This window comes from Electrophorus electricus, chromosome 1 (assembly GCF_013358815.1).
Source record: "Electrophorus electricus isolate fEleEle1 chromosome 1, fEleEle1.pri, whole genome shotgun sequence".
Classification (NCBI taxonomy): domain Eukaryota; kingdom Metazoa; phylum Chordata; class Actinopteri; order Gymnotiformes; family Gymnotidae; genus Electrophorus; species Electrophorus electricus.
In genome coordinates, this window is record NC_049535.1 from 15,244,651 (window position 1) to 15,268,375 (window position 23,725).

Genomic DNA, 23,725 nt, shown 5'->3' on the forward strand with positions numbered 1-23,725 from the left:
CTAAATTTAAGATCCGATTCACTACTCGTGTAGTTTTCTATCACTCGATTTGGTGCTTTTAAGTGTCAATCAAACGCTTTCCGTTTGTATTCAGAGTGTAGGTAAGAACAGAGGAGGAGGTGAGGATAGTGTGGTGGTAAAGACAGTGTGTAAGGACAGAGGAGGAGGTGAGGACAGTGTGGAGGTGAGGACAGAGGAGGACGTAAGGACAGAGGAGGAGCTGTTGGGGGGGGGGGACAAAAAAAACAAAACACTCCGTGCCGAACGCCATCTTGAACCTCATTGTATCCACGGAATGAGGAGCCTCAGCGCGCTGGGGACGGTCTGCGGCGGTGCTCTGAAGAATTTTCCGAGGTGTTTGTGTCCGTGTGCCTCGGAAGAGCTTACATTCTGGACAACACGGGGATGTTCCTTGTTGGCTTACTGCTACTCTAATTCTGCCTGTTAGCCGTTAGCCAACCGCTCTGGCTAAGCTAAGCTAACGTTAGCTCTCCCAGTCAATCGCGCTTATTTGGAGCTAGCTGGCTAAGATAACGTTAGCGCTCCCAGCCAATAGCGCTTATTCGGAGCTAGCTAAGCTAACGTTAGCTCTCCCAGTCAATAGCGCTTATTCGGAGCTAGCTAAGCTAACGTTAGCTCTCCCAGTCAATATCGCGTATTCGGAGCTAGCTAAGCTAACGTTAGCTCTCCCAGTCAATATCGCTTATTCGGAGCTAGCTAAGATAACGTTAGCTCTCCCAGTCAATATCGCTTATTCGGAGCTAGCTAAGCTAACGTTAGCTCTCCCAGTCAATATCGCTTATTCGGAGCTAGCTAAGCTAACGTTAGCTCTCCCAGTCAATATCGCTTATTCGGAGCTAGCTAAGCTAAGGTTAGCTCTCCCAGTCAATATCGCTTATTCGGAGCTATCTGGCGTGGTGGCGCTACGTGTCCCCGCTTTTCGCCGTCAAAACATTTATTTCGGGATGTTTTGAGGAGACTAGGCTCGCTGGTTCTCGTCTGACATTCAGGTTTTCGGCTCGTTAGGTAGGTAGTCGGCTAATCTTGGCCACGGTTGTGGACATTTCGGTCGCTTAATGCCTTTTCTTTCGGATCGTAATGTGGATTTGGCCGTATGACCGTCGAGTGTGAGGAATTCATGTTTTGTGTTAACTGTTAGTGATATATAGCTGTCTCTGAAGTATTTTAAATTACTGCTACCAATGTGTATTGACACATGTAGACAATATCTGGGATAGATATATTAGATAAATGTATATATTTTAGTTGTTAGCTGTCGTGGTTCCGACACTGAAACGTGATATAACTAGAACATATTTATAAAGTTGTAATTCAAGAACAGACAGTAACGTGGCAAGTGGGTTAACTTTAGTTTATTGTAAAATACTAAACACTCAGCGTAAAGGATGAGCTAAGGATGACTTAAGCAGGGCTAATGGACCGCTTTGGTTTGGGTGGAATGATTTCGCTCCATAGAAACAATCTGACGTCGGGTGGTTTGCTCTAGCGGGCAGCCTCGTGCGCGGTTGTGGAAGGGGTTGTGAGCCCGTGAGTTAGGCAGGGACACTCGTCGTGTTGGCTTTCCTGGGTTTCAAGTCTTTTTCCCCCCCTTGTCCAGTGCGGTGTCGTTTTAGTGCGAACATTTCGCCCAGCGTGGAGAAATCCGAAACCCTGCACCGGAACGGCTCGTGGTACAGGCGCGCTGCGATGTTTTTCCTTCGCTGCACGGACTGTATCCTGCCCCGGAGAGGATACCGCGTGCCAAAAAGCATGCTCTCGTCGCTCCGTTGAAGGGTCTTGATTGCAGCGAACTCACTGAGATCCCAAGCAACATTTTACCTGTGTAAAAACACCGAAACGGAGGAACGGCGGCCGTCGGAGCGCTAAGGATTTACTGCAACGGAGGAATCCACCTTCCGACTGAGTATGGGGTCCGCGAGTAAGCTCGCATTCGCCGTGTTCCTCATCTCATGCTCTTCAGGTGGGTAGCTAATATTTCTACATAAAAAGCACAGCTCGCCACGGAACGCCAGCATCTCTCCTCGAGGATCGGACCCACGTGATCCCATGGCTAATCTGCCATGGTTAATGTCACACGTTTTTTGCTTTGTCCGTCACCGAACATGTATATCATTTGTTGCTTTAGGGAGAGTTAAAATTTGCGGTGCGGCGCGTTCAAGCAGCAAACCGGGCTTGTTGGGTCCGCGGCTCTGGGACGCGCGCGCGGAGCCCTTTGCTTTAACCTACACGAACTGGATTGCGTGTCGGTGTACGCGGCGTTGGGACGCAGCACTTCAACAGTTTAAATAGCGACAGCGCAGTGTTGCTCACGACGGTAAGGGCTGCATATACCGAGTGAGAAGGTCTTTTTAAAACCTTTTCACAGGAGGTTTTGCTTTCAAGGCTTTTGCAACTGCTGTATGCTGCCCCTTAAAGAACTTAAAGAAAGAAACCCTCATGCCGGATTAACGGCTAGCCAGGAGCCTTGGTGAAGGGTAAGAATTCTGCTTGGCAAGAAGTTGAACAGATTTATCTATCTATTTATTTATTTATTTTACTACTGTGCTGGTCTTCGGTAGCTTGACCTTGACGGAGCGTGTCGCGCGGCTCTCGAGCTCGCTTCTTTATTTTATCGTTGTGCTGCCAGGGTGTGTAGCGCGCGCGGGCGGGCGGGCGGATTGTGTAACGCTGTGCTTGTGACGCGCGTGCAGTTGTGTCAGCGCGCCGTGGAGTTGGGCCGGTGCCCAGAACAAGGTTAATTACGCTTTCACTCTTCCGATGGAGGGTGGGATTAGATAAAGACAGAAGCGGTTGGATCCTGAGAGACGTTTTCAGGGCGCACGCAGAAGCGCGTGCGTTCCGGAAACGAGGCACCGGGGGCTTTTGGGCCTTGTGCACGTATACGTGTAAGAAATGGTGTGCATATCACTTTCCTGCTTGCTCCAACTCTTTGCCCCTTGTATGGATACGGTTACAGAGATTCCCTTCAGATGAAAAGCCTCACAGATCAAAAACTCAAATTGCCAGACACTTTGATCTGAGTGTAATACAGGTAGACTCAAGTGTGGTACAGACAACAAGACGGGCTGATTTGACATCAGTTCAGAGAGACAGCATGCCTTTTTCATTAGGAAACCTAATTGGAGGTAATTCCATGACGACAGTCTTTCTTTCCCTGCTAATTAGTGCTGCTGCGGGGAGTTGCTAGAGGAAACGGGGCATTTTATAAAAGGGAGAAATATGGCACGAATTTGGCAATGTAGTCGGCACTGAAATAGGCTAAAGTTCTGCAGCATGTTTCATCCACTTTAACCCAACCCACAGAAATCCTATATGCCAAGGTTAACAGCTCCAAAAATCCCTGTTTCCAACACACACACACACACACACACACACACACACACACACAGCTCTAGTACACAGGTGATGGGATGTTTGGCATCTTACAGATCTCTCCTTCAGCCCCCAGGATAGTCCGAACCTAAAGAACAGTGCTTTACCCAAACACTATATGCCAGCATGTCAGATAATATCAGAGTGCAGCATTCACCAGACAGGGTAACCGAGCAGGGGTCCGTTAGCGTTCTGTGTAGGCCTCTGCTAACGGGAGCAGTCCACCCACTGTGTTGCTCTGAAGTCTGGAAGCCTTGGGGGGAGTAGCTAAGTGTGGAAGGGTCAGGGTAGGTCAGTGGGAGCTACTGGTCCATGTCCCAAGCCCCTCCTTCAACCCCACCCACACCCCACCAGTTGTCCCTGTAAATGTTTGTACCATGCAGCTCTTGAACCCCCAAAAAAGGCAGGTCTTCACTCAGCATCTGCAGCTAAGAAGGACAGTGGGAAGAGGGGGAACGCCGGGGAGACTTGAGGGGCAGTGAGGGTGAGCGGAGGAGCGAGGGTAAGGGGGCGTGGGGGTGAAGGTGAGATGGGGAGTTGGGGGTATGGGCCAAGAGGACAAGACTCCTCATCCTCATATGACCAGGCATGGCTGTGACCCGGGCGCCTTTCCACACTTGGAAAGAAGCCACACTGACACAAACAGCAGAATTTCAGGTGTGTGTGTGTGTGTGTGTGTGTGTGTGTGTGTGTGTGTGTGTGTGTGAGAGAGAGAGAGAGAGAGAGAGAGCGTGTGAAAACGAGGGTGTTGGTGTGAAAGGAAGTAGCAGAGTGCGCCAGTGGTAGTCTATTTGACAGTTTTTGTGTGTGTGGCAGTGAGAGCAGGACCACTTGAGGACACACTTACATAAACCCTCGCTAGAGTGATTAGAGCTGCAAACAGGAGCAGAGCTCGGCCACAAAACGGGGAGAAAAGCTGGGCTAGCATGGAGCTGAAGATCATTACATAAACAAATACAGCAGTCCCCACGCTTCTTCACTACAGTTCAAGATTTAGGGGTTGTTTTTGTTTTGGTTTTTTGTTTGTTTACCTATTTTAGTAAATTAGAAGGCAGAGGCTCCCTGCATGTGCTCGAGAGCTAGTGCAGCCCAGAACAGGTATTTCTCGTTCCTTACCATCGATTAACGGGCAAATGGACAGAAACGCGGTTCTAACTGTGGAATCAGCACTGCTGTCGGGGGGGTTTCCAAAGGCAAGCTGCTCATTTCCTTCCAGCCAGCCAAACGATCACAGAGTGGTGACAAAGCAAGATCTCCTGCCCTCCTAATTTGTATATTTGACACACAAGCTGTCCAGGTACCCCAGTGATGCTGAATCTTGCATGTTGTAACTTGCGGCAGCTGGAAGTCGCGTAGACCGTTTTCTCTAACAGCTCCGTGCCTCCTTCGGTGCGAATCTGCCTGGATAATTAGCTGATGGATGAAATTGAGTGTATTTAAACAGGTAATGTGCCAAACTGTGCAGGGCTTGCGGTGCTGAGGGAAGCGCTGACCTTTGCCTGCGAGCTGGTGTTTCCAGCGCTGTAGTCCGCCACGTTTACATGCCCAGTTTTATACGGGCACCGTTACACCACCTCTTCTCTGCCAGCATGGTGGAGGTGCTGCTGGTGCTTCGATGGGTCTCCTGTATGCCTCCATGCATGTCTTCTGTAAGCGTGTCTTCTGTAAGCATGTCTTCAGTCAGCCCTCCAGGAGGTGTATTGATTTCTTCTCCACTGAGGATTTGGCAGGCCTGTGTAGACTTTCTCCATTCTGGCTCACTTGTGTGAAACAGAGAGGTGTGTGTGTGTGTGTGTGTGTTTCCGCTGAAGTGGTGCCCGAGTGCAATATCACCCCTAGCTCCCCACCACAGGCCTTAACCAGCACAATCAAACAGCATTTCGGTGCTTAAGGTACAGTCCGCCACTCATCCTAGAACACAGTGCATCCCATAATGAGCTGCAGGACACAACGTGGAGAGGGGGCTCAGGATCTGCTTCCTCAGATTTTTCCAAACCCGACATGCAAATAACTGTGTGTGTGTGTGTGTGTGTGTGTGTGTGTGTGTGTGTGTGTGTGTGTGTGTGTGTGTGTGTGTGTGTGCATTTGCTTGGATAAGTCTGAAGTGGCACAAACGCACCCTCACATGTTAGGGCGTGGGCACTGCCAGTCCTAATGTAGCTCGAGGTGTGAGTGGTTTCTCTAACCCCTTTACTGTGTCATCTTGCCAGTCAGACACGTGGAGTGTGAGCATGTGTCCATGCAAGCCTCATGCACCACAGACCAGAGGGGCAGCTCCTGATGACCTCAAGCCTCTGCCTTGCAAAGAGAAGAGGAAATGCCCTGCACAGGGCCTCTCTCAGGGCCTGATGGGAAGTGCTTTTTCTAAAAATGGGTTGGTGCCATTTGAAATGTCATAGACCTTGGTTAGCAGGTCTGTCTGATGGCAATTAAAATTAATTATGCAGCCTTTGAATGCTACAGGAAATTACAACTATTGGATTAAATAATTACAAACATTTTTACATAATTAAACCGGAGAAATGCAGAGTGTGGGAGCAAAGAGGCAGAATGGCCTCGAACGCAATTTCCATTTAGTCCGCAGGTTTCTGTCACTTGCTGTCAGTATTTCAACCTTCGCCTCTCCCTTCCTCTACTTTACCTTCTGATCCTTACACACACACACACACACACACACACTTCTACTCCGTTTCTTCCTGCTGTGGCAGTTCTGCCTGGGAAGCTGGTGGATGCAGGCATGACAGAACAGTGCATGTGATTGCGTTTGATTGCGTCTCACTGCAGGGGCTACTGGTCCAGATGACACTCACCTCATTGGATTCACCACGGTACACCGCTGCTCGTTGTTCACCACGGTACATCACTGCCTGTTGCACTGGCGGAGAGTTGATGTTTGCCAGCATGTGTCTGTATATGACTTTGGTGTTATTTTGTGACCGTAACGAGTGGCGGCAATGACGCCACTATGTCGACGTGGAGAGTGATTCGTGGGTTAGGGTTATGGTGCAATTATGCATGAATGTAGTGTGTGTGGGTGGGGTGGCTGTGTGTTGGGTGGGGGTGGGTTGCAACCCCATTATAACACTGAGAATTATGGCATAGTGTTATGACCGTATGTGTAGTAGGAGTGACTAGATAGTGAATGGAGTGTGTAGTATGTGTAGTAGGAGTGACTGGCTAGTGTTGCAGTGTATGTACATAAAATTTCCTTTTTTGACAGCAGAAAGTGTTGAGTGAGTGTGTTTAAGGGGTTAGGACCATAACAGGTGTTCAGCAGTTTGTGTGTATGGACATATGAATGACTGTTAAAAGTGAGGGCTTTTTCTGAATTGCTAGATTGAGGTTGGTGGTGTGTATATGTGCATGTATGTGAGAGACTGTGACATTACTGTGTGTGAGGCCTTACTCTGATCTTTCATTAAAACTAGACGGTGATTCTTTATCGCTCCCTTTAGTTTTAAGGTTCTCGAGGCCTTTACCTGCCAGCCGGGACACCAGCAGACGTGCCACGATCCCGACAATTCAGCTGACGATTTGTTGTCATCGGAATAATTTTATTCCACTTCTGTAGTATTCCTGTGTCCCTATAAATACTGTAATACTCACACAAGCCTTATGATGATGAACATGTTTTACTGCACAGTGAACTGGAGAAAATGTAATAAATCAAACTTGTATGCTCATTGCAAAATAAACGACAGTGTAAAAATAGCTTTAAATAAAAAATAAACACACTGGCCAAAACATCTGTTCATTTCAACGACAGGGTTGTTGGTTAAAGTTTGTTCTAGCGTTCCGAAGCTAAACACACGTCCTGCACGTTCTGTTGTGGGGCTTCTTTCGCGCTGCACGTAATTTAAAACCGCTTGTAAACACAAATGTAGCATTACCTAATCAAGTTTCAAGTTTGGTTTAATGGAACGAAAACCCAGTTTAAGCAAATTAATGGACAAGACGCTTTCATCTAGGCCGTGCGTAGCAGTTAGCAGCTGTGTGAAGCTGTGGATTTTCAACTTATGCAGGGTCAGGAACCATGTACGTAGGTTATTATAATATAATATCTCGGTGATGACTGAGGCCGATGTCTTTTTGTCAGAAAGACAATTACTGGATCGTTTTGGCTTGCAGTTTGAGCGACAATTAAATCGCGTGTTCGTACTCTTGCGTCACTTGCAAAACTGAAGCAAACTTCAGTCACCAGAGTTGTCAGAGCTGCACTTCCGGGGTCAGGCACCAGGCCCTTAAATCTTTTATGCATACCACAAAGAAGCAGTTTGACTTCAGTCAGTTTTGTTTCAGCACGTCTGTAGCAATGACGAGCCCCATAAATCCGTGTTTGAGATCAAATAGCTACGGAAAATAATTGTGGTCGGAGCATGTCAAGGCGGTTCGTTCAAGTCATCGTGATCAGGCAGTTATGCAGTAATCACGACAGGCCTACCCACAACACACGGCATGATGCGTAGGCCTGTTTAGAAAGTGTGGTATAGAGAGCGGACCTTCACTGGAAGGTATTTTGTCTGCAGTCACGGTTTCATGCTGTTTTTAAAAGTTTAGCGTTCCTGTACATACTGAATGACTTGCACCGGGCGGGCGCTTGGAAAAGCCTGAGAAGAGACCTTGACTCGAAGAGGTCTGTGCTGTCGAGAACTAAAGCTTTATTTTTTTGTAGGAGACAAGCAGTTCTTTTGTTCAAGCAGTGATTTTTCTTTCTGTAACATCTGATGTACCATAAAGATTTTTTTGGTTTTTGGGTAGCAGACCACTACACGGTTGCTTGAGTGCACAAAATGAACATATCGAGTGTCTCCTGAAAGGACATTTACTTAAAAATGCCATGGTGAATAGTTCTTTGTTTTTTGTTTTTTGTTTTTTGGACCTCCTTAGGTCCTCACAGTGATGTACCAGAGCTCACCTGGATCCGGTTTGCCTCTCTGGTTCTAGACCCCCTGGGGATTTGGGTACTGTGGGCTCATACTGGCCACATTCTAATGAGCAAGACACAAAAGGCCCCCATGATGCCAGCAGGGTCTGGCTCATCTGTAGCTGCTGTACGCTGTGTCTGGATGAGCAGGGATGGGCACATCTGCCTAAGAATTTTAGTCGCACGGGGTGTGTGTGTGGTTTGGGTAGCACGCATGCCTTCAACTTCAGTCCCTTGCCATGTCCCCACTGCAAAGAAAGTGCACCAACGCGCTCTCAGTCTCCTGCCATGCAAGAATTACAACCTTCTACACCAGGCCACGCTCTCCTGTCCTTAAATCTTGCCGATTCCTCACCGTTTAATCAAACCGGTTGTCGGTCCACATTCTTACAGGCAGAGGCATTGAGTGGAAGCTCTGTGCAGCCTGTCCAGGCCTAAGGGCTACAGGCAGGGCAAAACAGCAGCACAGTGGAGGGACGAGTGTTTGCAGCGCAGCGGAGAGCTCACTCTTTATGCATAGGCTGTGCTCCTAGTATCCTGGGCCGAGTGTGAGCGTGTTCTTCCCGACCCGGGTCATGCCATGTTTGGCCGTGTGTTGGTTTTGCGGTGCGTGGGCATGCATTTCGGCGTGTAGCGTCATGCGTGCGGTATTGGAGTGTGAGCGCAGGGCCTTGGGCACCCGCAGCCGGGCACTGGCACCAAGGCGGAGACTGATCTGCCCTCCAGCCTGGATTAGGGGATCAGATTCCGCGGCCAGGTCCTGCTGTTTACTACCCCTGCGGAAAGAGTGGGGCCACTTTCTCTCTCTCTCTCTCTCTCTCTCTCTCTCTCTGGATCTCTGGATCTCTGACTCTCACCCTCTGCTGGAGGTGGCAATTTGTCACTGCTGCGTCTTCATCTGTCCACACGGTATTAGAAGGCGGAGGGGGTACTTGGATTTCATGATGTGCCTGAACCAAGGCTAACACCCCTCCTGTTCCCGCAAGCCCTGGCGCCTCATGATGGGGCATCGTGGCCGTCTCCTCTCCCTGTGCTCCAGGAAGATGTGGAGTGCTGTGTTCCGTAATATCATGACACGTTTTCCTTAGGGGGATTGTTTTTAGTATTTTATGAACAAAACATTCCTTCCTTAAGATGCATGGTATTTTATTTCCAGGTAGCACGTGCCTTCCTTAAGATATACAGTATTATATTGCTGACTAGGATATGCAATACTTCAGTTACCGTATCTTTTTTTAATATCTCTCCCCCCCCCTCCCCTCCACTGCCTTTGTCTTCCTGAAGAGGGCCTCCCTTTAAGGCCCCAGGGCGGAGTAAGCGCTGGCCCACCAGCAGCCGCGGGACTCCAGTGGTCAGAATGGAAGCGGCGGCCTCGCAGGCGGGGCCGGGTAATCTAGCCGGGGGGGGCGTCGAGGTGCCGCCAAGCCCAGTGTGGCCGGGTAAAATGCCAGAGTGATATCTTCCAGTTCCCAACAAATGACCACAACAGCGTGGAACAGATTCTAAGGGCCAGTTTCCCAGACGAAGATTAGCGCTAAAACTACAGCGGCCATGTCGGCCAACGATCAGTCACCGTTGACCGTACGAAGCTGTGCTTAAGCCGTGCCCAGGAATTTCCACACCCTCCCAGACCAAACGTTGGCAGCATTAAATTAATTTATTAATTCATTAATTACTAATGTCCGGAGTAGAACATGACGTCAGCGCTTAGTGTTCAGGCTTAGGAAGCTGTTTCATTAGCGAGAGATGCGCTTGGCAGGTATGCCTGTGCGGTTGAGGTGAGATATGCAGCAGTGCTAACTAGCCACACACGGCTGTGTGAACCTCATGACGTTGGTGGAGGCGGCCAGCATTGTTTATGTGCATTTGCCAACTATTTAGGGTTTCCTAGCAACCACCAATTACTCTGATTCAATTCAGAGCTTTAGGAATGTAGGTAAATATAAAGATATTTAATTGTCTTTGGTTGTTTTTTGTTTCTTTGTTGGGGGGCAGTACATGTGTAATCGCTGGATGAGAGAGTGAAGTGTGAGCAGGACCACATCTGATTTGCAGCTCCTAGACACCCATGCTTCCCTTATCAGATCTGGGGTTTATCGGACCTTATCAGATCTAGGGTTTATCGGACCTCGGAAGAGTTCACAAAGGCAGCGTGCCAAATGTTGTCGCTGCTGCACACATCGACAATAACACAAGGGTCTCGCATGCCCTCCTGGCCTGCTGCCAGTCTGACTGCCACAAATAGAAAATGTAATCTGTTTACCACTCACCGCGTTGCAAAGGTCATCCAGGAGACAGTGGTGATGCACGCAATGGTGCTGATTTCCTCATGAACTGGCATCCTTAAACGCAACAGTTATACTCTGGATACGTAATAATAAAGCATTCCTCATGGGCGAGGCTTAAGAGACCAGGGTTCGTGTTTTGCTCAGACACAAAGCATTTTTGTATAGTGAATACACAGTGTAATTTTCCAAAACATTGTGCCGTCAAACAGGGTGTCTGTGGTATAGTATTAAAATATATTTGGTTCTACTAGCTAGCAGAATAAGGACAGTAATATGGTTGTGTGGGGTGGGGGGTTGTTTTTTTTTGTCTTGACAGCTGAGAATAGTAGCTTGATAAGTAGATTAGAAGGCTTTAGGTAAGTTTTGACACTAACACTAATTTATCTCATCCCCAACAAACTGAGCTCAGCCTCTTTATTCTGGACATAACATCCCCCTCACTGTTTCTGTCTGTCTGTGCCGCCCCCCCCGCAGGTTTTCAGTGTTTGTTTATAGAAGATGTGGGAATGTGGAGAGCCTGGTGGAACCGAGTGTAAATCTTCGGGGCTTGGTGAATTATTGAGCAGGGTCAAACACGTGTGTCAGCAGATATGTTGGACAGCTCAGACACTCCGTGTACCACCACCCCCCAACCAGCTGTTGGTGTAATACAACCTCCACCTCTCTCCTGCTTTTCATGCTGTCTATCTCTCTGCAGTGTCAGAGAAAGAACACGCGCGCACACACACACACACACACAGCTCTGTATTTAAATCACAGCCGCACCACCAACCCAGTTTCAGTGGGGTTCTTGACTATGACTAAGTCATGTGTAAGGTGAGTTAGGAACTCCTGTCTACTTTATTACTCTGTGTGGGTTTACGGTTTGTCTTCGCTCTGTGGGTGTTCCAGACTCTCATTTGACATGAGAGTGATGCAGTAGGCAAACCTAGACTGGCTTTATTTGGCTCTAAATTGGCAGAAATCATTTGACAAAATGTCCTGAATGATGCTGGGCTTCAATGAAGCTGGTGAGATACCCGCCCCCCTCGCCACATTCCCATTTCACAGGAGGGTGAGATTAGCACTTGCCTTAATCTGGTGGATTTCCGCCTTGACAAGTGTTCCGTCCCAATCCCAGTATCCCTATAGGTGTTATAGGTTTATACTGCTAGGGGCATGTCCTGATCCATAAGACTTGAGGGTATAACCGGACCAATTTTTAGTGTCCTTCAAGTTATTGAAAGTGTTTTATAGGGTATGACCTTGTGTCCTATCATAACTCACAGATAAATTGTGATGTACAATGGATATTTAAGGGTTCTGCAAAATGTGTTCTTGGATCTCTATAACGTATTAAAACGTCTTAATGTTTTTAAAATTAAATGTCATAAATTGGCCTACATTCAAAAATGACCCCTTTTAAAACTGATTTGAGAAATCCTAGTTTTCGTATCTCCGCTTTCCTGTTTCTGCACCTCCATGTACATATGACTTCACACACATGCTGCTTGGAAGAGTTGGCAAGCATAGCTGCAAATGTAAATTCAACCCAAAAATAGCTGCAGGATGAGCGTTGCTGGGACTCGCTGGCATTAACGAGACACTGCTTTGCAGCTAAATGAGCAGTATACTAAAATTTTCAGTGTAGGTGCGATTGGGATAAAAGCACCCTATTCTCACACGAAATCTGAGAGGCATCAGCTTTGGTTAGATGACGTCAAAGAAGCTCTGTGTCAGTGGAATCATATGTTGGATTGTCGGATGCTGCCAATTCGTCATCTGGGGTTGGGCACAACAACACAGCAGTCGCAAGTTTGGGTACAACACAGCAGTCACAGGATTCTGGTTCATCTGCTGTGACTGGGTACAGCACAGCAGTCACAGGATTCTGGTTCATCTGCTGTGACTGGGTACAGCACAGCAGTCACAGGATTCTGGTTCATCTGCTGTGACTGGGTACAGCACAGCAGTCACAGGATTCTGGTTCATCTGCTGTGACTGGGTACAGCACAGCAGTCACAGGATTCTGGTTCATCTGCTGTGACTGGGTACAGCACAGCAGTCACAGGATTCTGGTTCAGGTAGAGCTACCATGGGCTCTTTAGATGAGTTCCCACCAGCCATATAAAACCAATGATGAGATTAACATGTTTTTAAAGTGATTTCCCCCCACCCCCCCGATTCAGACTACGCAAAGTCGTTTATTTGTAGCAGAGATAAAACTGAGTGGCAATGTTTGGTGTCGTTCCATTTTTGAAAAAAGTTGCCATCATAACTATGCCAAATGTTCTCCGAACAACTGGATATCCCGCTGACTGCAGTGCTGATATGTTCACTTCCTCTGCAGCTCTCAATTCATTAGATGTTAGAGCCGCGTTGCGTTTCTGCCTCAGTCCGTTCGAGTGAAGGTTATGGCGTCGCTCACCTGTGCTGGTCAGGTGAGCATTGAGACTACACAGCGGTGGTCAGTGCTGGATCCGCTCACATGCAACACGGCATAGAGAGGAGCGTGTCTGCTCACACCTTCCCAGCGTGGACACCTGCGTACTCCGGAGTCCCCAGATGCTCACCACGAGGCCTCCCAAAGTGCACAGATGAACCTCTGCAGACAAATGCAACTTGTGCTTGTCCACAGTGCCTCAGAGCCCACCGCCCGCAGGGCGCGCTGGAGCTGTGGGTGTGGCTGTGCTGCTGACTGCAAGGGTGGCGCTTCAGTTCCTTTGGAGTCCCACCCAGGATTTAACACGCTTGCGATTTTGTCAGAAAAGGCAGTAAATGAATAACGGATGCTAAAGGCTAACATCATTAACACCAAGTGCAAGCCGGAAGGCCTTGTGTGGGTGAAATTAGAACAACCTTGGTGACATGACGGTCCATGGCCCAGCTAATTTTTAGTTTCTGTGATGTTTGGTCAAACTGTATTCTTGTAACCATCACTCCTTTTTACCATTAATTAACATCCAGCACCAGTAGTTCCTGATACGCTGTCATTCTGCTGCCTTGAGTGAAGATATTCAAGCATAAAGGTTGTGCAGAACGGTGGTGGATTAGTTCAACGTGCTCGTTTTGCTGGTTGAGAGACTTTGGCGCAACTCTAACTCTCCTCTGAAGAAACGTGATGCTTCCTGTGTTACAGGCAGAGCCACGCTGAAATATTTAGCACTGCCCTTTCAAAGCTGCCACGTCTAAACGGTTCCACCTGTCACTTCCTCACCTGGACAGCGTGCTTGGGAGGGGGGGGGGGGCGTAACTCCATCTGGGTTCTGATGAGCCGACTTTTCCGGTGGGTGTGGCCGAGCGACCAAAATGGCTCCGGACCGAACAGGACACCCTGGCGGCTTGTCAGAGCCCTTCCCTTTCACTTTATCCTGCTTCCTGCCCCACAAACCATCCCGTGGAGGCAGCGACGGGGCAGGGCGGGTGCTCGATGGGGGCGGGGTGGGGCACGAACCAGAGCCCATGAGCGGATCTTGTTTAGACCCTGGCTTTTGCTGCAGTGAAAGGCAATTACTGAAGCCCTGCTCACAAACAAATGGCTGTACAAGGCCCAACCAAACGCTGCTGAGGAGTCGGTGGGGGTGGGGGGGGGGGGGGGGCGGTCAATGATGCCGGTTGGCGTCTCATCTCGTCAACTACCATTTATTAACTTCATTTATCATTATCCACATCAGCTTTGGTGAGTTCAGTTATTACTTTAATGATGTACTAGGAAAGGTTTTTGGGTTCCAACGAGCATTTTGATCTTACAAATGGAACTGATGGACATTATGGTTATTGCTGTACTATTTATTACTGCTGTGTTACTTCAGTTCTAAAGCAGCTTATGCGAAATCTCTTGGTGTGTTTTTTTTAAAATAACATTTAATACACTAGAACACACAAGCCGACAGACTGTGAACACCTACACCAGTTAAAAAGGCTTCCTGGCTAGACATTTAAGCTTGAGATACTGTATTCTTTGCATTATTTGAATTTTTCTGCCCTACTAAAGTTCCTGTAAGATGAGAGAATTGAGGACTTCTAGTGGAGCAGTGGGCTGAGTGACTGTCAAACCTAAATTCACTGCTTTTTCTGTCAGGCTAACAGGCATTTCAGCACATACCCTGCTGTAATTGAGATAATGGCAAGTCCATGAACCAGAGATAATCCCTGCAGTGTCATGCCTCTGGCAGTAATGAATACATCTTTAATCAAGAAACAGCCCAGTGAAGATATCTGCACAGACATCTCCATTATCACTTCACAGCTGGGTTTGAGCGAGGGCGCAGTGGGTCTTGTTTGACTCATAAAATCTGTTTTCCCACATTGGAAACATTGGTTAGCTGACTTAACAACAAGCATGTTGGTGTGAAAGCGAATGGGTCTTTGCTATTGCAGGACCCCAAAAACTGCTCTGCCTTATGGCCATTGTGCCTGACTGGAGAGTCTTACCTGAAAACCAGTCAGTACTGGTGTTGGTACAGCCATAACAAGGCCCTTCTTGTTGTGCCTTTTGGCTAGTTCCTCCTGAGACCGAGTGGTGTTTAGATCTGACTCATCCTAATAAGAGCTGAGCAAGGTGATTGTTTTGTAGCTGCTGTTAGTTTTAGCAGGAGAAGGTTGACCTCCCTTCACATTTTAATGCGTTAGTTGGCTACTAATCACCATACACTTGGGGAGAGGGGCAGTGCGGCATGGCGGGAGAACACATCCACCTCCAGACGGCACAGAGTCGTTCCAAATCCTAGCCCTCAGCAGCAAAGCCAAAGCCTTTTCCAGAGAGGAGGAAGCGGGTCACATGCTGGCTAATGCTCAGTTTAACTCCATAAAAAAGCTTTATAGTGCCTTTATCTGGTGGCATCAGTTGTGCGAGACATTTCTGTCTCTCTAAATGGCCTCCTCTCTCTCAATAAGCCTCATAGAATTTACTTGAGTATTTTTAATCAATTAAACAAAGGTGATTTACGACTGCTGGTTTGTTTACTCTAATTTCCGGAAAGTTGATAGTGCTGTTGATGGTATTATGCGTGTTTAAAGGTACTGAACCAAGATAGGATGTGTACAGAACAGTTGGGCAGCAGTCTGGTTCACCCCAGCTGGTCAGTGCTGTGGTTCCACCACCGGTTCTGTCTTGACCATCTTATCTCTCTCTGTGTCTTGAAGGTGATTCATAAAGCTGCATGGTCAGTTACACTGGATGACCAAGGTCAGCATTGAAGCTCAAGGGCCAGCTATAGCCCTCCAAAGTCCTTATGAATGATGAGTTGTACGGGTGTAACAATGCGCTCTGCTCACAATTCGGTTCGTTTGATTCACGATACTGGATTTATGATTCGATTTTCTGACAATTTTTGAACCTAAATTTGGAGGGGACATTGTGTAGAAACAATGTTAAGAAATGCATATTTTTAAGATTTATAGTTACATGCAGTTAAAAGAAACTAAATGTAAACCAAATGTACTGTAAACAAATTGCAGTTTTGCCATATGTTAAATAACCAAGTGAAAGCATTCCTTTATTTCTGAAGCATAAACAATGCAAAATACAGTGCAAATATTAAACAAGATTTTATTTTATTCCCTTAAAATTAAAAGAAAATGCAAAGAAAATCCAAAAACCTTGGTTCATAACATGCTACTGTATCAAAATCTTGCTATTGTAACAGCTTTACCATAGGTGAAGTGTGACCTCTGGTGTTCAAACAATGCAACTGCATTAGATAGAATCATGAACAGAACGCGATATCGTCCATCCTGTTGGAGGGTGACCATCACGAATGCTACCTCGGGTGGTGTGGGCTTGTGAGGATTTCAGCGAGATGGTGTTGGGTTTGTTGCTTGGGCTTAAGAGCAGTGACTGTTGTTTTGAGGGCTCACTGGGGTGGCAGGGTCGAGGCACTCTCTGTGCCAGTGTTTGGGGAGGGGTAGAAGTTTGGACATGTCATTGTTCTTGGGAGAGGAAGCTCAAAAATTCGTAATTGAGCTGTATTCTCAAATCTTGTTTAAGACCTATTATAACTTGAATTTGGTCTTGCTCAAAATGTCAAAAACCAAAAAATAAAGGCTGTACCATAACACTTGCAGTTGGGAAAAAAATATATTTTACTATGAAATGTATTTACAACAAAATGGATCCATTTCGAAAACACATCTCCCACAGTTTTTTTTTGTTGTTGTTTTTTTTTTTTTTACACCTTTCCTTTGTGCTTTTTTAAAATTATTTTTACAAATCATGTTTTATGAATTGTTTGTTAACAAAATAAAGTTCTTACTGTATTGAGAAGGCTTGCTTGGCTTTGCTTGAGAAGGCTTGTTAGGCTTTGGTTGGTTTGAACAGAGAGATTTACATTGGAATTTAAAGTGGGATTTAAAATGTTCAGTTGTGGTGAAGTTCATTTTTATATTTTAAATGCACTTTGGAAATGAAGATCCTAAATGAGCAATTGGCTAAAAGTAAAACCGGAGTGTGTCAGCTAACTGCTCACACACTTCCCAATAACATCTACCTAGTTAATGATAAAGCTGCCAGCACGCACCGGCGTGTCTGCATTCGAATTGCCCGGTTCCTCGTGGCCTGCATTTGTTCACCAGCCCCCTCACATGTATATTTGCAGTTATTAGTTATTATGTTGTTGCAGTACCAAATGGACAAGGTCAGGCTGCTTCATTTATGTGATGGGTAATGGGTGAGTGTTGTGCTGTTGAGCAAGATCATTGTCTGAGCTATAGAAATATAATTTCCCAGGTTATCAACCATTTATGCCAAAATCCAGATTATTTAAAGAGTTCACAACCCCCCCCCCCCCCCCTTTCTCTTCTTTTTTTTATACATATAAATGGTTTAGGTGTAGTGTGCACGTCCACGGACTAACTCTGTTCTGTCTGTATGGCGGTAAGGAAGCTTCCCACTGCTGTGTCTACGTTTGTACAGCCCTGGTTTGGGCTGCTCTGATATTTGTTCAGGCAAATGAATTGAACAGATTCCCCTGTGTAAAGGCTGTAAAGGGTAAGGCGTGACTCTGAGATTCATGTGCACGAGCGTGGTGTGTGTGTGTGTGTGTGAGACAGGTTTTTGAGTAATGATATTGTTACCTCAACGTGGGCGAGTGCACGGGAGAATAATGGCAAATGACCTCTTTAAACTAAAACTAGGCTGTGTGTGCGTGCGCACAGGCAGTCAGTCTGCTGCTGCAGGAAGTTTGGGTGGATATACAGTATAGCGTAAGGAACCTAAACGCTGAGCCTTTTCTGTGCTCTCTGATATCTATGGCTCTCTATGTCCAAATGAGTGCAGAATGCTTTGTGCTGTGCATAATGGTGTGAAGCAATACAGAAATTAAATTATTTTAATTTAAAAAAAAATCGTGATGCATGGTAATATTGCCCCATGGCCACCCCCTTGGAGTGCCAGAACTTTCAATGTTCATTTTTAACTAGTCTTTGATTTTACATTGTATTTTCTGAGAATGTGCTTTATTATTTTATAAGACATCAATTCATTAATTAATCAATTGTTTAATTAATTTGATTAATTAAGTAATTGCTGCCACCTCCTTCCACTGTAGCAAAGGGCTAGTAATACATTTGCTACCTTTGCCTTTTTAACTGATTAAAAACTCAATAAAAATCAAATATTGCTGTTACCAATAATGCCAGATTAATGCAATTAAATAATGTTATGCACATTAAAGAAAGGTCTACCATCTTCCATCAAAAACCTATGATTCAAGTGATTTCCCTGCGTCACTCTTTCCGTAAATAACATACTATACTTTCCTACTTTACAACCCATTCGATCTCTACAAAAACAAAGGTGGATAATCCTCAGATTGTGTCGTACTTGTGTTTAATAGCATTGGACGGCTTTAAAATTTAATCTACTGTAGCCTATTGACGTAATGGCAATCTACCATTTTAAACATACAGGAGTTTTTGTCAGAATGGAGCTCTTTCAATACTGAGAAGTTGTTGTTGTTATTATTACAAGTGGCATGTCATGTTGTCATGGAGCTAATAAAGAATATTGTTCTTCCTGTAGTTTTAAATTGAATACCTGTTTATCAGCAGCCTGATTTTGTTAGTTTATTGTAAACTAAAAATGTATTTCTGTGTTACTAAGAGGAATTGTGTTATACTGTGTGTGTGTCAAGTCAAAACATTTACATTTATGGCCAAATATGAAATCGCTGTGAAATGAAATTATCATGTTGTGGTGACAACTGAAGTTCTCCCTGATCTCTTCCCCCCCCCCCCATCCAGGAGCGATCCTGGGCCGTTCCGAAACCCGGGACTGTGTGTATTACAACTCGAACTGGGAGAAGGACCGGTCGAATCGGAGCGGGATTGAGACGTGTTCCGGGGAGAAGGACAAGCGACGGCACTGCTTTTCCACCTGGAAGAACAACTCGGGAACCATCGAGATCGTCAAGCAGGGCTGCTGGCTTGACGACGTCAATTGTTACGACAGGTGTGTGTGTGTGTGTGTGTGTGTGTGTGTGTGTGTGTGTGAGCTCTTACGATTGCCTGGGTCTTCCCAGCTCTTGACTATAGATAGCCCAGGACATCTCCGACACCAAGACTTGGCCAAGTTCCACCTGTGAAGACTCATTATCCCTTGAGAAAAGCATGTTCTATAAAGTAAGGGCATGAAGTGCTCCGGATTTGGGGTGGGTCTTCTCACTGTTTGTGGCCGTATCCTTCTTCACCCAGATGACTACACGACTGTCAGTTGTAATGATTTTGTTCTGAATTATTTGGATAGCTGTTTGTGGCCTGGAAAGCCAGGGGGAGAGTGCTGAAAGAGCTTGATTCAGACGGAAAAGGGTGTGTGTGTGTGTGTGTGTGTGTGTGTGTGTGTGTGTGTGTGTTTTGATGAGTAGTACTCTCTTTGGGGTTTTGCACTTGAGTGCCTGTAATTGACAGAATACTAGCATCGGTGACCACTGGGAAACACACACACTTAATCCACCCCCCCACCCCCCTTCTGTTCTTCCGGCCCTGCAGCAGTGAGTGTATGGAGAGGAAGGACAGTCCTGATGTTTTCTTCTGCTGCTGTGAGGGGAACATGTGTAATGAGAAGATTTACTATAGCCCGGATACCCACGCTGTTCAGAGTGAGTCCCACACACACTCACACATACACTCCTCAGGCTGCAGCTCTGAGGTTTTAGTGCTCTAATAATAACTCTCTGTACCTCTGTGTAACTCTCCACACACACTGATTCACCAGCCTACTGCTCTTTTGGCTTTGATGGGACTACAACTGCTTTATCTGTTGTTGTTGTTCTTCTTCTTCTTCTTCTCATTCTCCTTCTCCTTTGTCTCCTAAGTGGGGTACATACCACAAGAGCACACACTTCTTTCATAATTTGTTCCTGAACTGGTCCTGGCTCCTTTGGATTTCAGGACATGTGTCCTGTTTTCATCACGTTGTCTTTAAGACGTTAGTTCGGAGGTGGCTAGACTACTTTTCACTAGCAAGCTTTCTGTGTGTTAAGTAGGTGACAAGCTGACATGGTGCTAGAGTACTTTACACACTTTGCAATTTCCATATTCTTGCGCATGTAGGTTCAGAGCTTGAAATATTGTTGACTCACCCAAGTGTTAACCAGGAGGTACCGTTCTGTCACGAGTGTGCTAGCTGGACACGCTACACGCATTTCCAGACGAGAGATTAAGGTCTTTGGTGTGATCCGTGTGCGGCGGGGCAGGTGGTGTGTAGTATGTCACGCTTGGCGTGCAAGAGATTTTTGGTGGCGTGTTGGGAAGTGTAAAGTGTGGATTTGCTGGGCTAATCCTGCTCCCTGACCTTGTGTTTATCCAGTGAAAAGATGTGGGAATGCTGCCATTCCGAACATGCCCACCCTGCCCTAGCATTGGCTCACACACTCACCCTGTTTGACTACCTCACAGAGCATGCACTAGGCCCCAGCACATGGTGGAGTGAATCCCCTCGCATGTTCTCCCCCAACACTCACTCGCCTCCATACAGAACACAGGCCCTGTCCCCACACTCACTGCCTCCCTCAGGCACTCAATCCCAACACTCAGGTCCCAACACTCACTAAATCCATCACTCTCTCTGTCTGTCCCTCACTCTCTCACTCACTCGCCTACAGTGTACTGTACAGAGCACCCATCTAGTCCCAACACTCACTCACTGGGTCCCAACACTCACTCACAGGAGCCCCTTCTCATTTCTAAAAGATTTTAATTAGTGTTTCTATTTATAACACACGTGCTGAAAGAATCCAGTACTTTCAGAACCATGAGCCTAACTCATCAGCTTTGCCATACAAATAACTATAGAGGCAATACAGCTTCCTTTAGGGAAACAGTCATCATTAAAATGAGCAGGATGCTGGACCCTCCTGGACACCTCGCTTCCGTTTTATTGCACTTTTTACGGTACCTATTTTTGCACAATGGCTTTTATAAAGACGGAACAAAAAGGTCCAAACTAATATTGAGCAAAAGTGTTAGTGGCAAGGAATCAGTCCTTGAAATGGCATTAGGAACAAACCTCACTGCACACTTGCCCAGGCACCCTAATTCTGAATGCAGACTTGCCCTAGCACCTGAACACTTCAGTAGGTTGAGCTAAAGGTAAGCTGCCTCCGTGTGCCATGCTTTAGCTCATTGGCCAATGAGAGCACAATTTAGATGTACTTTTAATAATTAAAGCCCCGCCTCTCTCTCTCTGTGTGTGTGTGTGTGTGTGTGTGTGTGTGTGTGTGTGTGTGTGTGTGTGTGTGTGTGTGTGTGTGTGTGTGTGTGTGTGTGTGTGTGTGTGTGTGTGTGTGTGTGTGCGCGCACGCAGCCACATCGAACCCATTCACACCAAAGTCGGAGCTGCTCAACACCCTGCTCTACTCTTTGGTGCCCATCATGGGCATCGCTGTCATCCTGCTCTTCTCCTTCTGGATGTACCGCCACCACAAGCTGGCTTACCCGCCCGTGCTCGTGCCCACACAGGTAGCCACGCCCTCTGGACCCACCCACACACCTCCATTAAGAGTCTTGCACATGCTGTAGGTCCGAAAAAGGCTTTCTTAACATCTTTAAGAAAGATATAGCTTTTATGTTTACTGTTACTGTTCTAGTTCTGCAGTAGTGTGTAATGAGGAGCGATATTGCTGTGATTAATGGTGATCAATGGCAATGTGAATAAATAAATATATGTGGAAATACAGTAGGAAAATGGGGGGGGGGGGGTAGTGGGCATAACTCTAAGAAATACACTGCGAAATGCTGTCCCCAGAATGAAAATGCAAGATAAGGGAACACTGCTCAGTGATGATGCTAAAAAGTTTGAACTACACACGCTGAAACCTTTTGCGGTGGATTTGCGGTTAGCTCTGTGTGTTTGTGTGTGTGTGTGTGTGTGTGTGTGTGTGTGTGTGTGTGTGTGTGTGTGTGTGTGTGTGTGTGAGAGAGAGAGCGAACACACTGCTGATCTCGCCGTGGCCTGTGGTGCTTTTGTGAGGAGAGCTTATTGCAAGATCATTGTTTACTTTTACTGACTCCGCTTTTCCTGTCCCCACTATTCCCCACATGTGTATACACACACACACACACACACACACACCACTTAGTCATGCAAGGGGCAGAGCATACAGATAAATAATGCAACATTTGACTACAGGTTATAAAAAGGTGTGTGCGCGAGAAAGAGATGGGGAAACTTGTTGGGGGGGGGGGGGTGGAGTTAAATCAATATTGCAGATTTGCTCCATGCTGCATCTGATTGGTTGGAAGCTACAGATCTTGGTCATATAAGCAGGTCTGTACTTTGTCCCCAGTTTACTTGTAGCACATTAGTTTAGCTCTCAGCTGCGCTCTCGCTCGCTCGCTTGCTGTCCCCATCTCTCCCTCTGTTTTTCCACACCTTCCTCCTTGTCCCTCCTTGCGTATGTTTGCTCATCACAGGCTTCTTCTGACAGCTTCACTCCTCTTCATCTGCCTCTGTTTCACCACACAGGGAGCAATAATCCCTTCTGCCTTTTCTTCTCTTTTCGCTAGCACGCCTTTCAAATAATGATAGAGGTAAGATGAGTTTCATTAATTCATGAAGTCTCTCTAATTCCTTTTGGCTGATCTGTTTTCAGTAGAAGTTTGGTCACGAGCAACGCTGTTCATTATATTCCTGTGACACCAATCTGATTTTCTCTCATCGTTTTTGTTTGGATTTTTTATTACAGGCCTGGTTCATGTCAGTTTGCATGGATCAATGCCACATGCCAGAACCTCTTCTGCTTGTGTCTGTCTGTCTCCCTCCCTGACTTTGTGTTTGTGTTTTTCCTATGTGATGGTGACATGCTGCCTTTCTGGTCTGTGCTATACAGACAATATAGATTCAGCAGGAATAACCAGTAAAGTGTATCTCTCTCAGATACACACATCTTATTAATGGCTAGTTGGACAAAATCCGGGTGTGTGTGTGTGTGTGTGTGTGTCCTTGCATGCCTGAGAACTCCTTTTCGTGTGCAGGAGAAGTGTAATGGAAAGATAAGATTCAGTTTTCTAGTTAACACCTAGAAACACCTCAGTGTTTGGTGGCTGCACAGGCACTGTGAGAGGTGTGTTAAGGAAGGCTGCGTCTTTCTCCGCCACTGCTCTGTTAAACGCGGCCTTCCCAGTCCACTGTGTGCTGGGCATCGCGGAGACCTTCACACGCTTGTACAAGCGCTGGGTCCTTGAGACCTTAATTTCCTTCTGTGCATTTATTCTCCTGTGTGACAGCTGCACGAGTTGTGGATTCTGAAGGGCTTGGAGTCGTTTATCTGTGGGGGTCTGGGCGGCTTCGTTTGGGGTTGGGAGCGGGGGTCCAAGGGGTCCACTCTGGGTTTATGGCGTGTGCAGTTCCACTCACAGTGTCCAGCAGCTTTTTAGTAATTGAGACCAGAGGAAGGGTCAGCACCGAAGCGATCAGTGTCGCCACCAACCTACACGCCCCTCCTCCCCTCCCCGCCCCCAAAGAGTGTCTCAGAGGAGCCGAGATGACGGCAGACTGACCAATCACAGCTCGGTGTGAGTGTGTCGCTCCTCCCAACGGTGACTATTGCAAGCAGTCGATGTGGCCAGGCCGGCACGCCGCAGCACGGCTATGCCGCCGTTAGCTTGAGCAGTGTTTCTCAACTCCCTGCCCAAATGCTCCATT

General features: G+C 46.7%; 1 protein-coding gene across 2 annotated transcripts in view; it reads left to right on the forward strand.

Moving 5' to 3' along the window:
* The first annotated feature begins 272 nt into the window (after positions 1–272).
* acvr2ab (activin A receptor type 2Ab) overlaps positions 273–23,725 on the forward strand; it is a 32,257-nt gene continuing 8,804 nt past the window's right edge. Inside the window, exons 1-6 of one of the 2 annotated variants that reach the window (XM_035524837.1) lie at positions 273–1,026; positions 1,619–1,981; positions 18,826–19,033; positions 19,570–19,679; positions 21,386–21,540; positions 22,588–22,611. In XM_035524837.1, the coding sequence (XP_035380730.1) occupies positions 1,927–1,981; positions 18,826–19,033; positions 19,570–19,679; positions 21,386–21,540; positions 22,588–22,611 (552 nt within the window). In that variant the 5' untranslated portion in view covers positions 273–1,026; positions 1,619–1,926. Of the gene's footprint in view, positions 1,982–18,825; positions 19,034–19,569; positions 19,680–21,385; positions 21,541–22,587; positions 22,612–23,725 lie in introns of both variants that reach the window. The other variant, XM_035524840.1, reaches the window with a different exon arrangement.